At 39.4% G+C, this 27298-nt stretch overlaps 1 protein-coding gene across 48 annotated transcripts in view; it reads left to right on the forward strand.

Moving 5' to 3' along the window:
- NRXN1 (neurexin 1) overlaps positions 1-27298 on the forward strand; it is a 1114780-nt gene that overhangs the window by 672735 nt on the left and 414747 nt on the right. Inside the window, exon 1 of one of the 48 annotated variants that reach the window (XM_021088281.1) lies at positions 5598-18037. The exons of 44 other annotated variants lie outside the window; for them this stretch is intronic. In XM_021088281.1, the coding sequence (XP_020943940.1) occupies positions 17785-18037 (253 nt within the window). In that variant the 5' untranslated portion in view covers positions 5598-17784. Of the gene's footprint in view, positions 1-5597; positions 18038-27298 lie in introns of those variants that run through there. 3 more of the 48 variants (XM_021088283.1, XM_021088284.1, XM_021088282.1) reach the window with 3 other exon arrangements.

Raw genomic sequence — 27298 nt, forward strand, 5'->3', positions numbered from 1 at the left:
TTTATAACACTAGTGTTGTCCAGTCTCTTGTTCCGAATGCAGATTCCTGAGTACATTGTCAGATAAAAAGTAAGCCCCAGGTTAAGCACAATTTTAAATCATGATTCTACGAGGATATGCTTAAGTAGTTGACTGACTGCATTTTGAAAGAAACGGCTGCTTATAAAATGGAGAATCAGAGAAACGTGAGGCCTGGACCCTACCTTAATGTGGCTGCAATATAGCTGGAGAGACAATCTGTGTATACGGAGATGAAAAACTACGTGGTAGCTAAAATCGTGACAAAACCATGGCTAAAACTAAGGGAAAGGTAGAAATTGAATAGATTCTTCAACAAATAGAATAAATACCTTTTACCAGAGATATGTTTATCTTATTAACCATAGCCATTATTCATTTTAGACCTTTCTTATCGTCTTTTATTTGCATTTTCTAATTGGCTCAGTTCATACAGCCTCCTTTTCATTGTGATTTTGTGACCCACCCCCCTCACACCAACACTAGGATATTAAGATTTTGACTGGTCTGTGTACTTTAAGGAAACATCAGAACTCACAGGAATGGGTAGGAGGGAATGCTGGTCCCCACTTCTGGTAGCAGCCTGTGGGAGTTGTTGCTCAATGGTTATTTCAGTATCACCTACTATAGAAATGCCAGTTTACTTCAGATATGGGAGTGTTTGAGGCCATAGGGAATGTTGTGGAGGGGAATTATAGCCATAAATCATAATAAACATCACAAACCAGCTACCTTTTCAGATTAAACGTATGTAAGGAGGCTGTGCATCAATTCTACCAGAATACAAAAGATAAGTAACATAATGCTATCTAATTGATTTGAGTCTGTGTATTTGAATTTGTGTATAGAATTTGGTAACTTCCATGATATCTATCCTGGTGATTTGGAAAGAAGCAAATTCAAGTCTGATTTGAGCACTGATAAAACTCTTTATGCTTATGATCAAATAGAGTGCCCATAATAAACTTAAGAGTTGACAGTTTGGGTGGTACAGTCTAATTACAGCAAAGCCCAATGGAAAATACATAGAATATACATAATATAAAATAATATCATATGTGTGCTATTTTATTTCATATGTGTCCTCATAACCTATTGTCTGCTATTGCAATGATTTCTTCGCTACCCACCTTTTTCTCAGAACATTCTGATCTTGGCCTTTTATATTCCCAATTAAGTCTCCTCTCTTTCCCTGTTTTAGACTGTTTATTTTTAGGCTTCCTAACTGGTGGCCATACATTCTCATTTTCTCAATGTTAGAATCATTTTATTTGCTTTACATGAGTTATGGTACATCCCTTCTGAACCCCTTCCTAAAGAAAATGGAGTATATTTCCCTGGAGCTACAGACATGTGATTGAAAATATATAAGCTAATAAATGTCTACTTTCCTGTGGATAGTTACCCAGCTCCCCAAGAAAGTACTTGGGGTTGAGTTACCTGCCTAGCCAGGGTACAGCCATATACATCAGAGGGTAGGCTTTATGCTTCCTGCAACTCCTGTGTAGGAATCTGCTTCTAGTTTCCTTGGCTGACATTTAGACCTAAAGCCCTCTTTATTATTTCTCACAAGCTTGCTTATTTCTTTTTCTAAGGAAATATCCATAGGCAAGACCCAGGACAGGGGAATCAATTGGAAATGACCTTGTGGAAATGCAGATTACTTCCAGATCCTCACTTTCTAGATGGTTCTTTCTGCACTCTTCACTTCATTTATTTTGGTGTTAAAATCTGCTTCTTTGTTAATCTGTTTCCACCTCTTGACTCTTCCTCTAGCTACAAAGCCTATAAAGCATACCTCTGGATCATCTAGTTGTTTTCCTGTTCGTCAATGTAGCTTTCAAAATAAGAAACCCAGCATGTCAAACCATACTCCAGATGTGTCTTATGTAAAGTGGGGAAAATGAACTGAATACTAGAATTCAGTTCATGCAGTTTTTCTGACAGTTGCGTGAAACTGTTTTCTGTGATTACGTTTTTGTTCAGTGAAAAACTTTTACCCTAAGAAGTACAGAATCAGGTCTCCCTCATCCTGTGCCTATGCTATTGATTTTCTCAAAGCTACATGCAAAATTTTATATTTATGCATGTTAATTTTTCTTGCTCTGAAACATACGGGAGTTTGATGAAGAAGATGCCCTGCCAGTTGAAAATGTGTTTTATGAGTTCTACAATAATGTAAACAATATACATTCCTCTGTGGACCTTCTGGATTCTTCCTAGATAAATTTTATTTACATCTGCATGAATAGCATGTGCACAGAAGAAAGAACAAAGTCCAGCTTTACATTTTTATCTGGGACTTTGAAGACTGTAGGAAGCAATAACAAAGACATTCTTTGGTAGGTTATATAACTATTGATCTTAAGTCACAGTGGTTTTCTGGCTGTCCAAGTCAACAACTTGTTGCTCCCATGCATTTAATCATGGTGTGGTGTCCAAGAGTTAGGGCAATTGAAACTCTTTAGTCAGACAGGTAATTGCATGTGTAGATCAAAGTTAATAGTGGTCTTCCAGAATGATAGAATATTAAATGCAAGGGAATTGTTTGGATCAATATTTGTTCCTTAAAACCTTCATAAGTGTCATTTGCCAAATAGGTAGTAAGCACCTGGTCAATAAGTATGTCTGAATTGTGCACATTGCTGCTTTGGAACCCTTTGAGTATGAAATTGTATTAGCTGAGGTAAGAATACTCATTCAGCTCCAAATCAGTTCCATCCCTAGGGCAGTTTCTGTAAGTTGCAAGGTACATATCATCCTTTCAAGGACTTCAAGAGAGGACTGCAATCAACCCAGTTCAAGATAAGGAGGCAAGGAGTTCCCGTCTGACTAGGAACCATGAGGTTGCGGGTTCCATTCCTGACCTTGCTCAGTGGGTTAAGGATCCGGCATTGCCATGAGCTGTGGTGTGGGTCGCAGACGCGGCTTGGATCCTGCGTTGCTGTGGCTCTGGCGTAGGCCAGTGGCTACAGCTCCGATTCGATCCCTAGCCTGGGAATCTCTATATGCCATGGAAGTGGCCCTAGAAAAGGCAAAAAGACAAAAAAAAAAAAAAAGATAAGGAGGCAATAAGCCCAAGGACTCGTTTTCCCAATTCTTTCTTTCTGGATGAGCTCAAGGCCTGGCATGGGTCTTGCTGTAGAGTAGGTGCTCAATAAACATTTGTTAGGTAAATAAATAAATTGATATTTTAATGAATAAATGGACGCATAAATGTATATCAGCTGTGCCTACTCACACTTATTTGTATTTCCTGGGAAGATGAGTTTGTCTTTTTTTGTCCTGGGAAGAGAGTGTGTCTTTTTCAGGCTCTAACCCTTGTCTCTAGAAAATGGGATTTCCTCTTCATTTTTCCTGGCATGCTCTGGGAAGACAAACAAAGAGCACTTTCCTTCAGGTCCATAACATTCTTTCATCAAAGGTATTTTCTGTTTTTCAGGGGCCTTGCCTTATTTCCCAATTATTATTTTTTATTTTTATTTTATTTTATTTTGCTTTTTAGGGCCACGCATACAGCATATGGAGGTTCCCAGGCTAGGGGTCCAATAGGAGCTACAGCTGCTGGCCTACACCACAGCCACAGCAATGCAGGATCTGAGCTGCATCTGTGACTTACACCACAGCTCAGAAAAATGCCAGATCCTTAATTCACTGAGCAAGGCCAGGGATAGAACCTGAAACCTCATGGTTCCTAGTTGGATTCATTTCTGCTATGCCCTGACAGAAACTCCCCAATTATTATCTCCTTTTTTTAGTTTATTTTTATTTATCTATTTTTTAATTATTCAGTGGATTTTATTACATTTATAGTTGTACAACAATCTTCATAACCAAATTTTATAGCATTTCCATCTCAAACCCTCAGTGCATTCCCCCACCCCCAATCTGTCTCATTTAGAAACCATAAGTTTCTCAAAGTCTGTACATCAGTCGGTATCTATTCTGTAAAGAAGTTCATTGTGTCCTTTTTTTAGATTCCACATGTAAGTAATAGCATTTGATGTTGGTGTCTCATTGTCTGACTGACTTCACTTAGCATGATAATTACTAGGTCCATCCATGTTGCTGCATATGTCATTATTTCTTTCCTTTTAATGGTTGAGTAATATTCCATTGTGTATAGGTACCACATCTTCTTTATCCATTCCTCTATCGATGGACATTTAGGTTGTTTCCATGTCTTGGCTATTGTGTAGAGTGCTGCAATGAACATTGGAGTACATGTGTCTTTTCTAGTCATAGTTTTCTCTGGATGGATGCCCAGAGTGGGATTGCTGGATCAAATGGTAATTCTATTTTTAGTTTTCTGAGGAATCTCCATACTGTTTTCCACAGTGGTGGCACCAGTTTACATTCCCGCCAACAGTGTAATAGGGTTCCTCTTTCTCCACACCCTCTCTAGCATTTATTGTTTATAGACTTTTTGATGAGCCATTCTGGCTGGTGTAAGGTGGTACCTCATAGTGATTTGCATTTCTCTAATAGTGAGTGCTGTTGAACATCTTTCCATGTGCTTTTTGGCCATCTCTATGTCTTCTTTGGAGAATTATCTGTGTAGATCTTCTGACCATTTTTTTTTATCTTTTATTTATGTGTATATTTTTTTCTACTGTACAGCATGCTGACTCAGTTACACTTACATATATACATTCTTTTTTCTCATATTGCATGTTCCATCACAAGTGACTAGACAGAGTTCCCAGTACTACACAGCAGTATTCCATTGTTAATCCAACCCAAAGGCAACATTCTGCATCTGTTTACCCCAAGTTCCCAGTCCCTCCCAGTCCCTCCCCTTCCATCTTGGCAACCACAAGTCAAATCAATGAAACTAGAGCACACCCTCACACTGTGTACCAAAATAATCTCAAAAACTTAAATATAAGACAAGACACCATCAAACTCCTGGAAGAGAACATAGGCAAAACATTCTCTGACATCAGCCTTACAAATGTTTTCTCAGGTCAGTCTCCCAAAGCAACAGAAATAAAAGCGAAAATAAACCAATGGGACCTAATCAAACTGACAAGCTTTTGCACAGCAAAGGAAACCAAAAAGAAGACAAAAAGACAACTTATAGAATGGGAGAAAATAGTTTCAAATGATGTAACCGACAAGGGCCTAATCTCTATAATATACAACCAAATTATACAACTCAACAGCAAAAAAGCCAACAACCCAGTTGAAAAATGTGCAAAAGACCTGAATAAACATTTTTACCCACTTATTGATGGGGTTGTTTGTTTGTTTGTTTTTGTATTGAGATGCAGAACGTGTTTATAAATTTTGAAGATTAATCCCTTGTCCCAATTGTTATTTTTAATGAGCTCCCTGTATTAAAGCAATTACCTTAACTTTCTAAAATGCATGTGGTTCTGGAGTTCCCACTGTGGTGCAGTTGGGTTGAGTGTTCAACTGGGGTGACTTGGGTTGCTGAGGAGGTGCAGGTTCAATCCCTGGCCTGGCCTAGTAGGTTGAGGGATCTGGCATTGCCACAGCTGTGGCTCATATTCAGTCCCTGGTTCGGGAACTTCCATGTGCCACAGGTGCGGCCATAAAAGAATAGAATAGAGTAGAGTAGAGTAGAGTAGAGAGTAGAGTAGAGTAGAGTAGAATAGAATAGAATAGAGTAGAGTAGAGTAGAGTAGAGTAGAATAGAATGCATGTGATTTTGGAGGAATTCAAAGCATATTCTGACATTAAAATCACAATTCTGGACAATGTGTTACTAACTTTCCATTAGAATATTTCTCTTCCCCAGAGCTCAGGATGGCTAACTTACTCACCTAAGTAATCATCTTTCCCAGAAATTAGTTATATATTAGGCATGTATTTAGCTTCCAAAATCTGATAATCTGATATACATTGGATTAAATAGAGGATTATTTGTTTTTCAAATTTAGTAAGAAGCTCAGAGGTAGGCGATTTAGGACCAGTGTAAATCTAGTAGGAAAATGTCACATATTTAGGCTGCTTCCATCTTCTTGCTTCTCCATCTTTAGAGTATGATTGTAATCTCATGATCTCAGAATGGGTGTCTCCCATGGACAGTGATTCTGCATTCTGGACAAGAAGAATAAGGTTTGGGACAGAAAGGTTGAAGGGACCATGCTATCCAAATATGTCTTTCTTTAGAAAAAAAAAATACAAAAACTTTTCCCAAGGACTTGCATTTACATTTTCTAAGGATTAACTGGGTCACAAAGGCCCTCTGACTATGGGAGATTAAGGGAAAGCACATGTTTTTAGTGGAGCATATTGCCATTCTATGTACTTTATTCTTCTCTCCAAAAAACAATTGGGTCAATTTGCCTGGAAGAAGGCAGGGTAGATATCGAGTACAAATTAGAAATAGTTGCTTCAGTTGCCTTTCTAGACCGATAACTTGCTCTATAATCCCAGGACTGCACTGCCCCTTAAAAACTACAGTGACTACAGTCACTGATTTTTAAAAGGAATCTTGGTATTCCTCTATGGATACTGCCTAGTAAGTCATGGGAATCTATTGGATTCTATAACTATTTAGAATCAAGTCTAAATAAGATCTAAGATCTAAGTCTTACTACAAATCATACAATTTTTATACTATTTTTTAATCTGGGAAATTGTAATGTATTTTCATTCCTTGACCTGTTAGCAATCCAATTTTGGATTTTTTTTCTTTAATTTCCAGTCCTAGAAACCCAGTGGATTCAAACTTCATTTGCCCAACTAACCTGTTTTTAATTGTTCTATTATTGGATTGAGCATTTTACACTGGGTAAAAATAATATCATTCCTTGCTCCAAATTTTACTTACCTCAGCCATACTGAACTAAGATTCTTTGATTGAAATAGTCCAGTTTTATTCTATTGGGTTATAGATCTGTACTCTAATAATTTGGCTTCTATGTATAGTCCCTTAGTCCCTTTAATTTTCACAAATAATTCCCATGTTTATACAATAGATTATTCCACCAAAATTAGAAAATATTACCTCAGTTATATATAAAACAAGAAATATCTATGTTAATATGTTTGTTTTCTTTCTGTTAATGTTGCTGTAGGCTGTTGAGTTAAAAAATGCCTCAGCATCACTATTTTGACAAACTGGGGGGGAAAAAAAGGACAATTAAAATAAAAACAATAGCTCCATCCACCAATCAGCCACAGTACCTCAGATGTCTGTTAAGAATATGAAGCATAGGATTTTAGGCAAGCCAGATAACTGAGGAATAAGTTGAAATAAATTATAAGGTTTTGTCACAGCCCGAATATGTAATATGTAGCTATGTATGAGTCTTTTTCTTAATTATCTGACATAGCATTCTTCAGCATAGAAAATGTGCAACTTCCCTAAACATGATTCATATAAGCAATAAACCTTTTAAAAAATGGGCTGTGAAAACATGCTTATGATTCCCCTTCCCCACATTTTATACATGTAACTATTATTCTCCTTTATTATTTAAGAGTATGTTTTACTCTTTCCTGAATATAAATGCATTTTAGATTAAGATTTTCATGTGATATTCCAGAACACAGTTTCATGCTACAAATTTTCTCAAATCTGAAGGTAATGCTAACTGATGGCAGTGGTTAATATTGTTGTGAACCTAAAAAGGAAAGCAATCGTTTGCTGAAATTTACATAGTTTTCAATTTTCTAATGCTGGCAAATGTGAGCTGCTTCAAAATAAAAATCACCTATATTTTTCCTAAAGAAAGAAAAGAAAAAAGTCTCACATATCATTTCAGAGTCTTCCTTGTTAAGCTAGTTAGCTTGTGTAGTAGTTTAGTTTTTTTATTTATTTTTTTTTTAATTGTTAATGCTGTGTAAAGTTTTGCTCAAAGCTGTAAACTTGCAAAGAAGGGCTTTTAAAAATCTCTTCTAGTTCATTTGAAAATAATATACAATGCAATCATCAGGTATGCATTTAAAAAATCACCAGATATGCTTTGTTTTAATAACTATCATGTGTTAAATATTGAAGACTACACCATATGCCTAATGAAAGCTTCATTAGGCAGACATTAGTAGATTAATTCTACTCAATGGGTGGTTTATTTTATTTAGAAGGCAGTAAGGTAAGTTCATTAGTTTGTAGACGTAATGTTTTCTACTGTACCTCACTGCAACTAAGAACAATTCCACAGAGGTCTACGGATCTACTAACACCTGTCAAGATAAACACACAGGTCTCTGGGGGAATCATCTCTGCAATAGAACAGAGAAAACCTGAGGAAAGTAATTCTTTCATGAGAGAAAAATAAGACAGTTTTTTTTTTTTTAATGATTAATGACTTTTGGAAGTGCCTCTCGTAGGTCATATATTTTTATACAAGTATCAAAAAATATATTCTGTCTTTTAAGAACTGTTTTGGAGTGTATGCTACTCATTTTGAAGTAAATATTCTAAGAGATTTGAACTATATAGAATGATCATTCAATGTGAATTGAGCCACTGGAAGTTTTTCTGACACCTATAGCTAAGTCTCTCATCCATCCCAGAACACGTATATTAGATGATAAATTCTATAGTGATGTTATTTGAATGGTTATAGTTAAAATGGTGTCAATATTTCCATTATAAAACCCTATTTTCAAGGATTTATAAGTCAGCTATATATGTTTGCTCTGCAATTCAACTTGGCAGCAAGCGTCTTTGCTTGGTGGTATTTTTTTTTTCTCCTTTTACACAGCATGGGAAAGAGAGACATCTGTTTATAATATGAGTAGGAAAATATGACAATGAATTCCCTTATTCTTCATCACAATTTATTTAGCATTCAAATCAAAGTTCAGCCTAAACTTCTTATATATTTTAGGCAGTAAAACAGCTAACCAAAACCTTGCAATGATAAAATGAAGAGGATTTATTTCCTTTGTTTGCTGGTTTGGGTTATTTTAAACTCCTAAATATGGAGATAGACTTAACCAGTTATTTTGATACTTTATTCATTCAGCACAATAATAATATGAATATACTATTACATACCATGGGCATTTTTTAAAGGTTTCTGTGATAGTCTGTACTTGAGAAAGTGGGAAATAACTGGCAGAGTTCAGAAATATTCACAACAATTTGGTAGAATGAATGGGGTATTAACAGAGGTAGGAAGGAGGGGGGAAAAATCATTTTTATAAAGGGAATAGCATGGGAAGTGGCACAAAAGTGAAAAAATGCAGTGTGTTTAGGGAAGAGAAGTTCATGTAGTTGGAGCCTAGGATGTTTGTGGGGGAAGTGGTAGAAGCTGAGATTAAGATAAGATAGTAGAGGTGGGATGGAGGCAAATTTGAAGGGCATAACATGCCATGATAAGGAACTTTGATTTACCTGGAAACCAGATCTTTGTATTGAGATAGTCACACTAACTTAACTGTAGTACGAACATCAAAATATCACTCTTGACAAAATGTGTAATCTAATATATTTGTCCTGAATTGGAGGGGATTAGATTATGAATCCCAGATAAACCTATTTAGAGATTCAATTCAAATTGCATAATTAAATTCCTTTCAGTGAATTCAAATGGCAACATATGCTGCAGAACATAGATTCGTAAAGATAGATTGAATTGGTTTATGTTCTAAGTGTTCCATCATTCAGGAAATTGAACTCACGGTATGGGCCTGATGTCTGGTTCTTGATTTGAATATCTGTATTTACTAGGGAATTTGCAAATTATGTCTCAGTTTTTCTGTCACCCTAGCTTGCTATATAGTTGTCCTTCCAACTTTACTTCCATTCTCAGCAATCCCATGTTTCCTTCTTCTGCAGCGATGCATATGCATGATAGACTGTGTGGGAGAATGCAGCCAGACAGATCCCAGGTTGTCACTTTTTGTCACTAATCTTTCCTGTAGCTGAAGCTGGTCAAACTGAAGACTTGATATGCCAGGACCTGAAGGGGACTTTTTTCTTTCTCTACTTTTCTTTTTTAAATGGTGCCTATTTTGATGGCCAGTATTAGATTTTATATGGAAACAAGCACTCTCACCTGCATAAGGTCATGTGGCTAAGACATTAGTAACATCAGAATTGAACCCTAATGTAATACCCTCTGTCCTGTAGAAGCTCTGTCCTGCCTCTAGCCATTGGCCAGGCTCACTGAAGAAGAGCTCAAATTCAAAAGACGGGAAGGAAAAGAAAACAGATTTTTTTCTAAGTGGAATAAAAGGAATTTATAGTTACATGGTGTGAAAAGAGAACATGTACGTTTATATGGTAGACATCTTGAAGTCTTTTAAAAAATGCTTTAAAGGAGAGATCTGGGAACAGCACTACTGTCTATGTTTAGGGTACACAGCCAGCAAGCTGAGGTCACTGGTAAGGAGCTTAATTAGAAAGCTGTCCCTGTGTTGGTTAATAAAACCTGTGTTAAAGACTTTGACATTCAGACAGAACAGTGGTTCTGAAAATCTAGTTCCCTTGGGCCAGCGGTATGAGCATTACCTGGGAACTTGTTAAAAATGCAAATTATCAGGTCCCTCTATAGATCAAGAGAATCAAAAGCAAAGCAGTCTGGGATTTATCAAGCCATTCTAGTGATTGATTCTCAGGCACACTAGAACACCACACATTTACAGAAACAGAGACTGAACTAAGAAATTATCGGGGAGGTGGTCTAACTTGATTGGGAAGAGATTGAAATAGGGCTAAACTAAAAATCATATTGCAACTCATTATCATTATGTCTTTAGCCACTATCTTAAATATGTACACATGAATAAATGACAGTAACATATTTAGAGCTTAAAATATTTTAGGGCCTATTCCAGTTCCATTACACAGTGTTATAATCATCTTACAGATGAGGAAACTGGGGCAAGGGTCCATTAAACCCAGTGTCACATGACTAATAATGACCGAATCAGATTCAAACTTATAATCTGGCACTCAAGCCACATGTTCTCCCTCTACATTATGAACACATTAAAATCAAATGACCTGAGCCTAGGGAGAGTTTGTCAGCAACACAAGTTTGTTTAAGTAACTATACAAAGAACAGAAGATGACGGTGATGAAAAGGTAGCATATGATTGGTTGGTGTCAAAGCAATGCCCACAACGCTTAAAGATGCAGTCAATAATGAAACTTACATGACCCTGCATTGGTGCTCAGGCAACAGATTTTATGTAGGATATCATAAATGAAATTTTTATTAAAAAGGACAAGAGAAAAGAGCGACTAAAATGCTCTAGTCCTAAACACAACTAAATGTGACTGAATAAATCTATTCATGTTTCACAAATCAGATGCAAGCTTTAATTTATTTTGAGTAAACTGGGCATCATGTTGACTCATGTTGGGTTCCTACTACCACCCTCATTTGTTATGTCAATGAGGAGGTTCTAGGTAATAGGTACTTTGACCGAGTTTGCCATCTATGTTGACTGGATCATGGGTGGCAAGAGATGAAAGTGCTCTTCCAGATAAACAAGTCATAAATATATCTGAATTTTGGTTAACATTATTAATTCTGTGAGCCTTAAGTTTATCCTCTGAAGAGGTTGCACAAAATCTACGGGGATGCTTTTAGCCTTGACATGTTTGCTTTCTTTTTCTTTCTTTCCTCTCTCCCTGCCCCCTCCCTCCTTGTTTCTTTGTTAGTTTCTTTCGTTCCTTCCTTTATCCTTTGTTTCTTTCTTCTTCCTTCTTTCATTATTCTTTCTTTCCTTTCTTTCTTTCTCTTTCCATTCATCCCTCCCTCACTCCCCTCCCCCTCCTTCCTTTCTTCTTTCCTGCCTTTTTCCTCAGTGTCCTTACTCTCTGATCTATTATGTTTTCTCAGAACACCTTTAAGGACCTGAAATAACCCAGAAAGATAACATGATCAGAGGTTTGTCTTTACACCTTCACAGACAGCATCCTCTCCTGAATCTCTCTTTCTTTATTCTCCCTCAATCCCAACTCAGAGATGCAAGTAGATGGATCTGTGGGGTCTCTTTATCTTTTTCTTTGTGCTGACATCACTAGAAATGAAAAATGCAAGGCTGACACTCTCATTTTTAATTTTTAAAAGATTGGTGCTGCCTGTGCGTTTTAATATACTTCCTCTCTGCCATTGTTAGTGTCTTCTGTTCTATTTAAATAGCTTAATACTGAGCTGTAACAACTTCCAATTAAGTTTTAAGAAAAACATGAAAAGGTTGAAAGTGTCTGCTTGACAAGTATCCTATTTCTTGAGACAAAGGGTTGAATTTAGGAATACATTAAAAAAAAAAATAGCTTGAAATGGCCTGTCCTTATCCATGGCTGTGCACACGTCCCCTTCCATTCACTCTTTTCTCTCCTTCCATTTCTTTTGTTTTGTCCCCTCAGCTTTCAAATTCATCTCCCACTTTTTAACACTGTTTGCTGATGCTGGCTACCTGTCTTGTTGTTCATTATAAAGCATCAGCTGTGAATGCATCTAGAACAACTTCCTGTGCACAACTGTTAGATTTTCTGGTAGATCTTGGTACTACAGTTGTCAGAGGCAGGTAAGGTAAACTACTCTTCCAGTTGTTCTCACAGGGTATAGTAGATTTAAGATGCAGACCAATTTCTGATACACAGACATTTATTAATAAATATGTACAAAATCTGGCAGCCTGTTCTGAAGCTTGATGAAGTTTCAACTCTTGGTTCGTTTGGGTCCCAGAAAAATGTCTTGAAAGTACGTTGTTTTTGGAGCAATTATGGCAGTATTTCTGTGGCAGCATCCACATCATCATCTGGCAGAATTAGGTGATTAACGTTTGTTAGGGATCAATGATAGCATCCACTTCATGTGGTTATGTGATGATTAAATGAGCAAGTACATTTACACCTCTCAGAGTTATGACAGTTACAAATCTGTTAGTTCTTATTATTACTAATATTATGGCACCATTCCTTACAATAAAGGGTGAACCTCCTCTTAGCTTAACATACTCTATTCAAATAAAGGCAAAGCATGTTTATAAAAATTTTGGCCAGTCAACTTATCTTGACTGTTAATAATTTCATCAAAGAGAACCCATTCCTCACTTCCATTAACCAATTAATAAGCCATTTATGTCACTGACAAGAACCGGTTTCCAACATACATTATGATTAATGAGCAAAGACACGTCATGTATTGGAGATGATGATAACTCAAGACTTTTAGAAGTGACCTCTGGAGTTCCCATCATAGCTCAGTGGTTAACGAATCCAACTAGGAATCATGAGGTTGCAGGTTTGATCCCTGGCCTCACCCAGTGGGTTAAGGATCTGGCGTTGTCCTGAGCTGTGGTGTAGGTTGCAGACACGGCTCGGATCCTGTGTTGCCGTGGCTCTGGCCTAGGCCAGTGGCTACAGCTCGGATTAGACCCCTAGCTTGGGAACCTCCATGTGCCATGGGTGTGGCCTTAGAAAAGACAAAAAAAAAAAAAAAAAAAAAAAAAAAGAAGAAGAAGTGACCTCTAACTTCAATTCTGGCTAAGACATTGGAGCATACATTCCTGGCGAAGGCAACTGGTTCTCCTGAAACAGAGCAACACTAACACACATTTCTATCACATTATCCAAGCTGAAATATTTAAGAGGAAATTACAGTCAGTTGAGCTCCATTGTCTCCTCCAACAAATTTTTTACTCACCTAAGAACAATTCGTCAGTGCTGCCTCAGTTTCCTGTAGATAATGTACTTCAAACCACAAGGACTGACCAGCTGATGAGACATGAAGAATATGCACAAGCTTTTTTTGCTTCATCCAGATTAGTCCTGAGTTTGCTCACCAGACTTTTCTCCACCTATAAACAGAGACTTGCTCCTTGTTCCACCAAATTACAACCATTTATAACAAATATTGCAGCCTGAGTATCACATAATACACCCCAGAACCTCTTAGGTATTGCAAAGGTGCCCTAGACATCTGCCTGAAAACACTACAGCTATGATTTTTTTTCTTTCGAGGCAGCTGTAAATATTTCATCTTTAGCCCTTGGGACTCCAGTAACACTGAGCTTTCTGGCCTATCCTTTCCTTTACCCTACCTTCATCTACCAAGGCCTGAGACAATATAAGACAGTTGGGGGTGGGGGGCTTTTCTTCCTTGAATGCTCTTTGAAACATTCATCAGAACCTTCTACATTCACTCTATTCCTGTGGCTTTAATTTATACAAATCATTCCCTAAAGTCCCAGCTCTATCTTTCCCTATAAATTCAAGAAGTAACAAATACAGTCAATCCTTATTATTCATGGGTATGACTTCACCTCCTCACTAAAATTTGCAACCCCCAAATCAATACCCATGGCACTAAGGTGGTTATTAACAGACATGCCCAGAGTGGCAAAATATGTGAGTCCCAGCATCCACATTTCCAGCCGAGGTCAAACAAGGCAATACTCTGCCTTCTTCTTTCAGTTCATACTGTAAACAAGTTTCCTTTGTGCAGTCTATTTAGTACCACGTTTTTCACATTTTTGTGCCTTTTTGTGTGTGTGATGTTGCTGTTGAACACAATCCGTAAACATAGTGCTGAAGTGCTATTTAATATTCCTGAGCCCAAGAAGGCCATGGTATTGCTTATGGAGAAAATAAGTATGTTAGATAATTTCAGTTAGGCTTAAGTTATGGTGATGTTGACTATGAGTTCAGGGTTAATGAATTGACTATTCAATAAGAGTTTTTCAACAGAAAACAAACATACAATAATGTTATATATTGATCTGTTGATGAAAATGTTGTGACCAGAGGCTTGGAGGATCCTAACCCATAGGAACAATGGTTCTGAATTCCCTAATTCAGTATTCATAGTGGCTTTATAGACCACAACTTCTGCAAATAATGGCAGTGGACTGTGTGCATTAAGAGACCAACTTACATTTCACTATGCCAGGCACTAGAGGGAGTACAGATGAAGATTTGACTCTTCTCCCCTTCAGGATCTACCATCTAGTTAGGAAGGGAAGGACAGATCAACACCATAGACGAGGGTATCAGAGAACAGTACAATGCTCTACGTGCCTGTAGATGGAAGGGAACTGAAGGAATGGTGTAGGCTGATCAGCTTGAGTATGTTAGACCTATGTGGAAGGAGAGACAGACTGCCTTCCCTGTGAGGATCATTTGACAATCTAAAGCACTTTCACATTAAATATTGCATTATATTCTTCCTGCCCCATGGGATTGTTAGAAAAGACAGGGACATGACTATTTTATAAAGGAAGCCACAGAGTCTTGGGGAGAGGCTAAGTAACTAATGTGACACAACCAGGAAATGACAGTTTCAAGAATGCAGCCCAGGTTTCCCACCTCTTCATCCAGTGATTTTTTTTTTCCCCCTTTTGAAGCTTACTGGATATTAGCTTACTGGATATTTTAAAGATGAATATTCACAACCCTTCACTAATGAATTAAATATACATGCTAAAAATTTTTTTAAAAAAATGAAGAGGAAATGGCCTGGGGATAAAAGTGGGAACAGGACAGGGGAAAGTACTGGATTTGGGTTCTGTTGCCTTTGAGCAGCTGTGAGAAGTGGGGAGACATGGTGTATTTAAGTAGATAAAAGCACCTTCTCTAGCATGGCTAAGCTGTTTCAGTTAGTGAACTACTGAGTTATTTTTAGTAAAATAAACCTTTGGGGAGAAGGTGAGATGTTGGATTGCTGCAAATTTGATTTAGTGGCCCCTGGACACTGGCAACATAGTGACATCAGAGGCTGAGAGTTGCTTCTTTGAATGAACTAGGCAGCAGTATATGTCTAAATGATCACTTGGGTGAGTAGCCAATTTGAATTAAATCCTCCTAGAACTATTTTTCTTTTCTTTGCAGTACATGACTTTATATTTGTTGATAGAAGGGATTATATAGACAGTGTGAGGAGCTTGTGAGAAGTAGTGCCTATTCAGAGTTGTTTTCCTTTGTCTTTAAATATGAATAAAACAAAAAATGTCCAGCCAGTCACATGTCATGGTTTTTATCATCTTTTAGAAACATGGGAACCGGTTCAATCATAGTCTCAAATTCTGTCTGCTAGCCTGCAGCGACTGTAGTCTTCCTTGCTAAGTACACTTGCTGTGCTAAATTTTTACTCTTAGGTGTATGTTGGCTTTGCTGGTCTTTTTCCAGGACACGTGACTTTCAGTTAAGGATTCTTCATTCCACCAATAGAATATAAATGTCCTCTCTTCCTTGGGGGCAAGGGATTAGGAATTTTTGTTTCTTGATGCTGTTTTCCTTATGAAACACAATGAGAGAATGGCAGAACTCCACTCTTACAAAAGATCATCATAGCTGGGCTTCTGTAGAGATCTTGGGGTTTTTAAAGATCCCTAAAATGTTTGCCAAAAACACAAGTGATCTCATTCATACTGTTTCTCTCTTCTTTCATCTTTCTCATCTGTCTCCTTTCTCTTTTCTTCTCCCTTTATCTGACTCTCCCTGAGCTGCCAAGTTCACTTATTCTTTTTCCTCCTAGTGTATTTTGGTTCCCTACACGTCCACTGCCTTGTATGAAATATGATATTGTAGTGGGAGTGAAGACTTTGTTATAAGTAATATGTGTAATTAACAGATCATCAAAACTGATGCTTGAGTAGATGGTGTCAAGCCGTATTTAGCAGATGGGGTTTGAACACCTGGCAGAACAAGTTTGGTCCAATAAAAAGAGCCGAATTCTTTCCCTTTTAAGACACTGGTTACATCTAAACCATAGGGGTAGGGGAAGGGTGCCATTTGTCGTTGTAATTTAGACCGAGGGCTCACCTGGCAGAGGGGGGAGAATTGCTTTTTAGGTGTTCCCCACATCGCAGTACACGTGTCCCTTTGATGTGTGGAGAATGCCTGAGAGAGGCAAAGCAGGGCGATATTTGTGGGAAGCTAGCTAGACCAGCCTCCCTCGTTACATAGGCTCGTCCTCTGCATTGCATCCGAGCTTCAGTGATTTGCTGTTTGGAGACTGCAGATTTGCATAGAGCCCCTCGCTTCGCCAGCGTGTGTGGTTTTTCTTTTCTTTTCTTTTTTCTTTTTCTGTTTCTTCCCCCCCCCCTCCCCACCCTGCCTTGCTCCTTTGTCTGCTTCTTCTTTTCCCCAGCGCTCTTTCCCCCATTCAATCCCCATTTCTTTCATAAGGGTGCACTCTTCCCTCTGAACCCCTCGCCCGGCGTAAGTGTCAGGAGGCGGCGGACGCGGAGATTGCCTCGGGAGCAGGCGATGCGCGCTGCTGCTCCGCGCGCTGCCCGGAGGAGGCTGGCGAGAGCTGGCAAGCCGGCCCAGGCGGAATGGAGGGAAGGGGCGCCTCGAGTCCATGGGGTCTGCTTTTCCCTTGAAAGGAGGTTGGGCCGGAGAAGTGGCCTTCCCAGTCCCTACACACAATGCTAAATGGATTTACCTAGTGGATTCTTGGTGGACGGCTGTCATGTAGAAGTGAGGACCCTCCGGGAGGAGCTTTAAACAATTTCCCCGCTCCCCACCCCCCAGCACGCACTCTCGCCGAAACTCTTTGGGAGTATCTCGAGAACCTGGAGCCCTGGAAATCTGGGAGCAGCCTCCTGCTCCGTGCTTGTTGTTTCCCGGGGCTGCCTTTCCGGACAAGCCCCCATCAGCTGCATTCGCCTCGGCTATGTTTCGGATTCTTTGGGGTGCAAGGCACGGCGGACTCCAGGACCCCGAGAAGACTGTCCGAAGGAAGGAGAGAATGGGTGCCCTGGCACGGTGAGGTGGCCGGCCCCGCAGCCCACCCTGAGCCGCCAGCTCCCCGGCGTCCTCTCCCCTCCCTGCGCCCCAAACTTTGCCTCCCGCGGCGGCTGCCCCTCGGGCGCCCCGCCATGTACCAGAGGATGCTCCGGTGCGGCGCCGAGCTGGGCTCACCCGGGGGCGGTGGCGGCAGCGGTGGCGGCGCAGGGGGGCGCCTGGCCCTGCTCTGGATAGTCCCGCTCACCCTCAGCGGCCTCCTAGGAGTGGCATGGGGGGCGTCCAATTTGGGAGCGCACCACATCCACCATTTCCATGGCAGCAGCAAGCATCATTCAGTGCCTATTGCAATCTACAGGTCACCGGCATCCTTGCGAGGCGGACACGGTGGGTCTGCGAAGCCAAGTTCTCGTGGGTTACTCCCTCACCTTCTCTTTCCACCTTGCGCTCGCTTCTCTGCCCTTAAGGCTCGGAGAAGTGGGATCAGGAGAAAGGGAGGTGCATTTGGGTGTGTTTGGTGGGAGCCACTTATCTCTTTGAAGACAATAGGAAGGGGTTGGGGGAAGGCGTTGCTGGTGTTTGTGGTGAGGGGTGGGAGGGGCGTTTCTTGTCAGGGTGCGGGAGAGGGACGTGGTCGCCTATTAAAGGACCATCCCTGGCCGGGCGCCTGGGCCCCGCGAGAAGGGGGCGTTACTAGCGGAGAAGGTCACTATGTGTGGCCGAATGGTGAGCGGTGTTCGTAGAGGGACCTGAGCTCCAAGAGAGGAGGGCTCTGCAGAACCTTTTGTCTGTGCTGTGTGTGCTGCCCCACCTCCTGCCCGTTTTCCCTGGTCTAGGGGAAGGAGAGGTTCCAGCTCCCACATTTCTCCAAAAAGTCCCCAGACTGCATAGACAGTGTATGGTAGGTCCTGGGACTCACTCAACAGGAGGCTAATTCCATTTGCCCCCCACCTCTTCCCTTAATTGGAGAAGGCAGGAGGATAATAGAGGCAACCTCTCTAATACCTACCAGCCTCTACCCAGTTCCGAGGGATCTTCTGAACGCTATTCCCTATCCCCCACCCTATACACTTAGACACACTCTTTTTGGATCCTGTCTGAAGGCTGCTGGGATAAGGGACGTCCTGCCTCTTTCTTCTGCAGAGTTTAGTGCTTCCCAAGGAGGGCAGGTGGGTCAATGCTGCCTAGTCTAAGCCAGGCAGTCTGCCTGGAGGAGGGGAAGTTAGAGCAAAGAGAAGCTCTTCCCCTCACCTGGAATTCCTTTGTAAAGAGCAGAGAGTGGAGAAAAGCCTTGGCTGGCACATTTCTTCTCCGGAATGACCAACTGTGTGAGGCTAGGCTCTTGGTATCTTCAGATAAATGCCTATTTCAGATTCCCTGAATTTCCAGTAACTAAAATAGCAACTGTTTGAGTCTTCCCCCATTCCCAATTTTTCTTCTCCCCCAACGTTAAAGTCCACTACTTTAAAAAGCAGGGTGAAAGTTATGGACACTTTTTTTTTTAAATTTTATTATTATTTTTTTAACATCCCTTTCCCCTGCTTTTGCCTGGAGGGCCGCTTTTCTTTCACACTTGGTCCCTCTTTGAATCCTTTGCCCCTCTCCCTAGGTAATTCCTCGTTCCTGAGCAGCTTCTGGTTACACTGGGGTGGCCCCCTTAACCAGGGACAGGCTTTCTAATTGGGGAAAATTCTGGTTAGATGTGAGAGGCTAGCGCCTAGCCCAACTGAAGAGAACAAATCCCCTTGGCATCTGCTTTAGTAGTGGCGGAGACACACCTCACAATGGCCCCAGGAATCCCTTCCCTTCCTTCTCCCAGTTCCCTTTCAAGGACTCTCTAGTAGCTGGGATGGAGACAAAAGTGATACCCCCAGAGGGGGCTTTCTAGCAGAGTGACAGGCTGGATCCCTCTGAAACAGCAAGGAGCTGCTGTTGCTCTCACCACTTGCATATAGCATTCCAGGGGGTTTGTTGCTCCCTTTCCTGGGTGGAGTTCTCACCCCCTGCCCAACCTTTGTGCAAAATTGTGTGAGTCCCTGGGAGGGAAGTAAACCTGGGTGCAGGAAGGGCAGACAGAGTGTGGGTGGGTGGGTGCCAGGAGCTAGATGGGGATATGTGAGGTGATGGGGTGTCTAATTGTACTAGTGGGAAGCTCTGGGCTAGTAATCTCATATGCATATTAACCTCTTTTCTGTGGCTCTGCTTCTCTCCTGAGGGACATGACTGAACAGGGAGAGCACCTGGGGGCTGTGGGGAGAGGAGAAGACTAAGGGGGCCCTGCCCTGCTGCAGGCACTCAGGTTCCCTTACCAGGGCAGCTTCTACCCCAATCAGGCGCCGTCTGCTGGTCTCTACAAGCATTTCCTTATCTCCAGAATATAGTGATTGTTTCCTATGTGAATGAAAAACCAGGCTTCCCTATCTTTTGAAAAGAAGAAGAAAAGCCAGATAGTGGAGGAAATTGTATGTGAGCAGCAGTTGGTAATATTCTTTTGGGTCCGAAAACTTTCTCTCTTTTCCTTCGAAGGTTCCATTGTATGGTTATTTTTATTTGTTTTTGAAACTCTCCCCACCCATCTGACACATATTTTTGGAGAAAGCTTTCTGATTCTCTTTTAAATTTTTCAAAGTAGGAAACTTACCTGTCAGTAACTAACTTCTGCTGAATAAAAGCTGGTTTGAGTTTTCCATACTTCATCTCTTCACTCCCTTGAAAAGAGGGAATAAATTCTGGCTAGGGAACCACCGAGGAACATTAAGGATGAAATAAGCCTGTGAGGGTGGGGAGATGGAGAGCTGTGAGTGAAATGGGGATGCAGAGGGGCTGAGAGCAGGGCAGGCAGGGTGATGGCTTAAAAGAAACCTAATAAGAAAGAGGTGATGTTGAATTTGTTGGGTCAGTAAACTCCCTGAATATTCAGCTAATTAGACAAAGGGCCCACAAGGAAATAATCTTTGAACCTAATAGATGAGGGTGAAGGGAAAATACAAAGGTGAATGACAATATGATAAATTCCTGGCTGAAAATCGAGGCAGGTGTAAATGAGGTTTGGTTCAAAATTTGAGACTCTGGAAAATATACATCTAGAGATGAACACATGAGCTGCCCTGTGTGCTTGTACTAGAATTTCTTGAAGTCATGAGACATTTTTCTCATAATAGGGAAAGCATGTATGTGCTTGAATGTGTTAAAAAAAAAAATGTGTGGTGTACTTTAGGGAATAAAATTGAGTCTACCCTCTATGTTTTGAAAACTGCTGGGTTGACTATCCAGGTTCATTCTTCTTCATTTTCTCATCATGCCATGCTTCATTTGCACTATTATGAGGTGTCACTTACAAGGATTGCAGGGTGCTGAAAGCACTCATGGTTACCCTGAGCATCTTTGTGCAAGCTGACCCAGTTGCAGAGATTATCATGAGGATTTTTTTTTAAAATGCATATGAGAAGCAGGATTTGAGATCACTGCAGAATCCCATTTTGTTTTTCATGTACTTAAAAATATAAATGCTGAAAATTCCTCCCCAGGAAAATTGTATTTTCCTAGTTAAATAAACAGAGAACTGTGTGACTGCAAATGATAAAAAAGCAAGCCTGCTTGTAATTAAGACTGCTACTTAAAGCCACCAAGAGTTTAGAATAGACCAGTGTGTTCAGTTGGTATTGCCTTAGTGATGTGCCATATGTGCCGAGCATAGAATGATGTCAGTGCAATGTTCAGGTTTCCATCTCTGCTTCTAGCTTTCCTAAGTACCTCTGCACACTTTCAAAAATTAGCTTAGAGACTGAATAATTTCAGGAAATAAAGGAAAGAGAAAACCATCATAGGAATGAGCACACCAGTGCCAGCCATTCTCCTCCCACAAATATGAGCTCTGGAAATTATATGGCCATGATTAGCTGATACTATTAAAGGGCAAAGAGGCTTTCCCAGAAGGGAATGTTAAAGGATTTTCAAAGAGGTTTGTAACTAAGTAGACCAGTGCTCTTGGAAAACAACTTTACCTTACATTTATAATGTTTCTTTTTCCGAGGTACTCTGATACACATACTAAACTTCTCAGAGAGGTGGGGGCTTTTGGAGGGAGTTTGAGGAAAACCAAAGAGGCATCAAAAAATGGAGCCAACCCTCTGGTCAGACTCAAAGAGAAATTAGAATCAATTCTGAATGGCCCATAACCCAGAGCAACTCTATCAGTTCAGAGGTTTGGGAGCTTGAATTGAGAGGGTCTTCCGTGTGCTTTAATGGTTCATGTCTTGGAGTAGAAATCATTATGAGGACCAGACCCCCACATTTTGCTTCCATCATGTTTTAACAATAGTGAATACTGTAAAAGAGGCTGATGATACCTCGCTGGTGTTCTATGGATCACTTCATTGACTCTGAGGAGGTTTTTGTGTTTCCTTTGTTTTTCCCACAGGCAGGAGGTTACTATTTGATAGAGTGATCCCTTTGCTCTTTTGTCTAGTAGCCAAGAGAGTTAGCAACATCTTTCAAAGTGTACTTGACTTTATTACGTTGAAGGAAAATTTAGCTTTTCTGGTAATTGATTCATATGTGTGACCCAGAACATTTTTAGCTATGATACTCTGCTGAAGTAGATACTCCTGTCCCACACCTCTGCCTTACTTTGGCTTCTTGGATAAAGATGTACATCACTGCAATGATATTTTACACAATATAGTCAACTAATATTCCTGGAATAATCTTAATTAATTAAGGTCCAAGTAATCTAGGGTCTTAGTTGCTCTAGAGTCTTGTTTGCTCCCAACTGTCATATATTTATTTCTTAAATTATCATTCATTCATTTGGGACATATTGTAATATGCACATATTTTTGTGTTTGTACACCAGGTACCATGAAAGGCCAGATAATAAGGTGGACAATGAGAACAGAAGTGAGAGAGGAGGACTATTACACACAAGGCATGACCATCACAATTTTTTGCAACTTAGTTCTAAAAATCCAAGCTACTGTTAGAGTTAATATTTAAACAAACAAACAAAACTACCCCTTTAAAAACAAGTAGCCTCTGAGCATAAATGCAAAAAACATAAAGTTTGTGTATATGCAGCAATCATCCGGGACTCAACATGAAATGATCTGATGAAAACATCAACGTAGTGAATTTTAGCTACATCACTTTATTTTGCCCTTTAATATTAATGTTCTAGAAAAAGCTCTTGCCACAATTGCTTTCCACCAAGTTGTTGCATATATTTCTTCTAACAAAACATAGTCTTTTATTTTTTCAATAGAGCTAAGCCTTGTTTTGTAAATGCATTTAAGATAGGGGATTCATTAATTTAAAGTCATACTAATATATAAATAATTGAGGCAGCTTGGTCTGGTGGAGATAACGCTCAAAAATATATCTTTGTGAAAATTTGGCCATGCCACTTACTAGCATTGTGTAAATTTACTAAGCTCCTTATCCTCACTGAGATTGTTTCCTCAATCTATAAAATGAAAATATAATAAGTTGTATATCTCAGTAAAGAAAAATAAGACCATGAATTTTGGTAAGTGCCCAGACAACATTAAGTCCCTAATAAATGGTTCTTTAAAAAAAGACATTTATGGAGTTCCCGTCGTAGCTCAGTGGTTAATGAATCCGACAAGTAACCATGAGGTTGCGGGTTCGATCCCTGGCATTGCTCAGTGGGTTAAGGATCCAGCGTTGCCATGAGCTGTGGTTTAGGTTGCAGACGCAGCTTGGATCCCAAGTTGCTGTGGCTGTGGCGTAGGCCGGTGGCCACAGCTCCGATTGGACCCCTAGCCTGGGAACCTCCATATGCCGAGGGAAGTGGCCCTAGAAAAGGCAAAAAGACAAAAAATAAGAAAAAAATTAAAAAAATTTAAAAAGACATTTAGGTTTTTTCCACGTCTTTGCTTTTGTGAGGGTGCTACAATAAACATGGTGCTAACATATCTTCAAAATCCTGATTTCAGTTCTTTTGGATCGGTACACATAATGGGATTGCTAGTCATATGGCAGCTCTATTTTTAATCTTTTGAGGAATTTCCATGCTATTTTCCATAGTGGTTAAACCATTTTGCATTCCTACCAATAGTATGTACAAGATTTCAAATTCACTTCTTCCTCAAAACTTGTCTTTTTGATACTAGCCATCCTAGTAGATATGAGGTGACATCTCATTGTGGTTTTGATTGAATATGTAAAGAAAATGTGGAATATGCATTCAATGGAATATTGTTCAACCTTAAAAAAGAAAGATATCCTGTAGTATGTGGTAACATGGATGAACTTTGAAGACATTTTGTTCAGTGAAATAAGCCAGTCACAGAAAGACAAATACTGCATGATTCCATTTATATGAGTTATCTAAAATAGTTAAATTCATATCACTCATATGTGGAATCTAGTAAAAAAAATGATACAAAAGAACTTATTTATAAAACTGAAACAAACTCACAGATTTCAAAACCAGTTTTATGGTTACCGTAGGTGAAACCGTTGGGAGGAGGGAGGAATTGGAAGGGTTGGAATAATATATAAACACTACTATATAAAATAGATGATTAGGGAGTTCCTGTCATGGCACAGTGGAAATGAATCCGACTAGGAACCATGAGGTTGCGGTTCGATCCCTAGCCTCACTCAGTGTGTTAAAGATCCAGTGCTGCTGTGAGCTGTGGTGTAGGTCACAGACTCAGCTCAGATCCTGAGTTGCTATGGCTGTGGCATAGGCCAGCAGCTGTAGCTCCAATTCGATCCCTAGCCCAGGAACCTCCACATGCCATGAATGCTGCCCTAAAAATGCAAAAAAATAAAAAAATTAAATTAAATTAAATAGATGAGTAACAAGAACTTACTCTATAGCATAGAAAAATCTACTCAATAGTTTGTAATAACCTAAATATGAAAAAAGAATGGATATATTCATGTGGAAACTGATTCACATTGTCATATACTGGAAACTAATACAACATTATAAGTCAACTATATTCCAGTAAAATTTTTAAAAATGGTCAAATTCATTAAATCATAGAGGGGGATGGTGGTTCCTGGGGACTGGGGAAAAGAAGAAATGGTGAGTTGCTAGTCAACAGCCATAAAGTGTCAATTTTATAAGTAAGTTCTACAGATCTGCTCTGCAACATCGCGCCTACAGTTAACAATACTGTATTGTATGCATAAAATTTTGCTAAGAGGGTAGACCTTATGTTAGGTGTTCTTACCATGATAAAATACAATTTAAAAAATTTAGAAGAGATTTCAGAGAGGACACACATAGCAGGAAAAAAACAGACCTTGAAGTCAGGAGCCCTACATTCTGGTTCTGATTCAACCAGTGATTAACCGTGTGGCTTCTGGACCTTAGTTACAGCTTTGACCATCCCATTGGTTCTCTTCTAGCTCTAGAGTTTGAGGAGCACATTTCTTTCATTTTATAGGTGTGAAGACAGAGTTTTAAATATTTTAAGTGAACTGGGCTCATTGAATCACAACCAATTACTAGCAGAGTTGGAAGTAAAACCCATTTCTTCTAACTCACCTTCCTCTTCACAATTTAGAATACTCTTCTAGAAGCCTGTGTTCCAGCAATGAGAAGTGGCTATACTAGTTTATCCACAATTTCACCTGAACACTGTATCACCTAAGACAGTTCTTTTCAGATGATTAACTAGGACTAGAACCTTGGTCTTTGAGAAGAGAATATACCGACTGAACTTGGTTCATGTAGAGAACCATCTTTGCACAGTCAGCCGTCAGTGCTTCATTTACACTACATTGTGTGCTTCTTTTTAATGAAAGACACATTTGGTTCTTTGAAGTGTTAGAGGTTTCAATAACAACTTTGAACACAGCTTTCTATATTGTTTTGCAATTCATATGATTTTTTTTTTATTGGATAAGGTCATTTCCAATTTTGAGTTCTAGGATTCCTTTAGCAATAGGAATCTCTTAAAAATCCTCATATTCTTGTCTTTTCCTGGGATGCTAGTGATTCTAAACATACTATAATCAGAGATATTTTTGCAAAGATTGCATTTAGGTCCCTTAAGCCATCCAGTCATCCTCAACATTAGGTAGAGGTGGCTTACTTAGGTGCACAGGAACCCTGGTGTGGGTTAGGCTCAAGAAACTTGCCTTGTACTTACCTTTCAACTGAGATCCTAAGGAATGTCTCTTAGAAAAGCACCTGCTTCTTTTACTTGTTCTTTTTGTCCAGTCTTTTTTGGTCAGTGTAAGGCAAAAATATTTCTCCACACAGAAATTGGTAGTAGCCTTTTAAAATATTCCATTCTCTCTCAAAATGCAAGATTTTTTTTTCAGTGTTGATCATATAACAATGAATTCCCTCAAGCTTTTGACAGAACTTATTAAAAACAGCTATATTTTAAGTATTTATTTCCACCAAGCCCTTATGTAATGTGTCTCATTTAATTGTCTTCATAACCCTGGCAGGGCTTGTGATCACTATTTTGCTGACAAGAAAACAGATTTAGAGAGGTGATGATTCTGCCAGGGTCACTTAATTAATAAGTAGCCTCAGTACTTTTGCTTTCTCCCTCTAATATGATAAGAGGCAGGGTTTTGAAAAGACTACAGCATTTAAACTTAGAAAACCTGAGTTTTTATCCCAATGTGATCATTTTTTAATTCATTTCTCCAAAAAAGCAACAAAAAATTGTTTCATGGAATTCCTGTTGTGGTGCAGTGGAAATGAATATGACTAGTATGCATTAGGATGCAGGTTCCATCCCTGGCCTCTCTCAGTGGGTTGGGGATCCAGCATTGCTGTGAGCTGTGGTATAGGTCACAGCCAAGGCTTGGGCCCCACTTTGCTGTAGCTGTGGCATAGGCCGGCAGCTGTAGCTCCTATTCGACCCCTAGCCTGGGAATTTCCATATGCCATGGGTATGGCCCTAAAAGAAAAAATGTTTCTTCATTTAGAATAAAATTAACCCCTAAATGGTGGCTAATTCATATAGTTATTAAGAAGTTCAGGTGAATATTGATGGAAAATTTATATCTCTATTCTAGTGGAAGAAATGTTAGTTAATAGTGCATTTTGATATTTAGCTGAAAAGTAGTAGTAAGGTTGGGATAGATTAAAAATGCAGACCATTATCAAAGTAACTTAAAGCATTATACTCAGGCAGTGGTATATAATATAATTAGTCAAATAGCTATAAGAAAATACTTTATGACTTAAAATGATGAATTCTTGGGCAAACTTCCACTTAATCAGCAAGTATACAAGCAGCTAAGAAGAATCTGCAGTCTACTATATGATTAATATCATGGAGTTTGTGAATTGGAACTGAGGTAGTGTAGGAAGGTTTTTTTTACAGTGTACAGTAAAAATGCATAGTTATGTACATATTAAGTTTTACATGAAGCATGTATGAATCTTGGAGACATTTTCACTATGAAATTCAAAATATAGACATTTTTGGCTATAGGGTCTCCAGCTTAATGTATTATTGTAACCCACAGTTTTTAAAAGCAAGGTTATGTTTATTATATGTTCATATACATATTTGGTGATTTTTTTCCTCGTGTTAACTACATTGATGAAAAATACTATGATATATCTCTGAAAATGATCAATGAAAAAAACAGAACTTTTAAGTAAATGGTAGGGGAGTGATTTTTAATGTGTGGCAGAGTACA

Source organism: Sus scrofa, chromosome 3 (genome assembly GCF_000003025.6).
Source record: "Sus scrofa isolate TJ Tabasco breed Duroc chromosome 3, Sscrofa11.1, whole genome shotgun sequence".
In the NCBI taxonomy this organism is placed as follows: Eukaryota; Metazoa; Chordata; class Mammalia; order Artiodactyla; family Suidae; genus Sus; species Sus scrofa.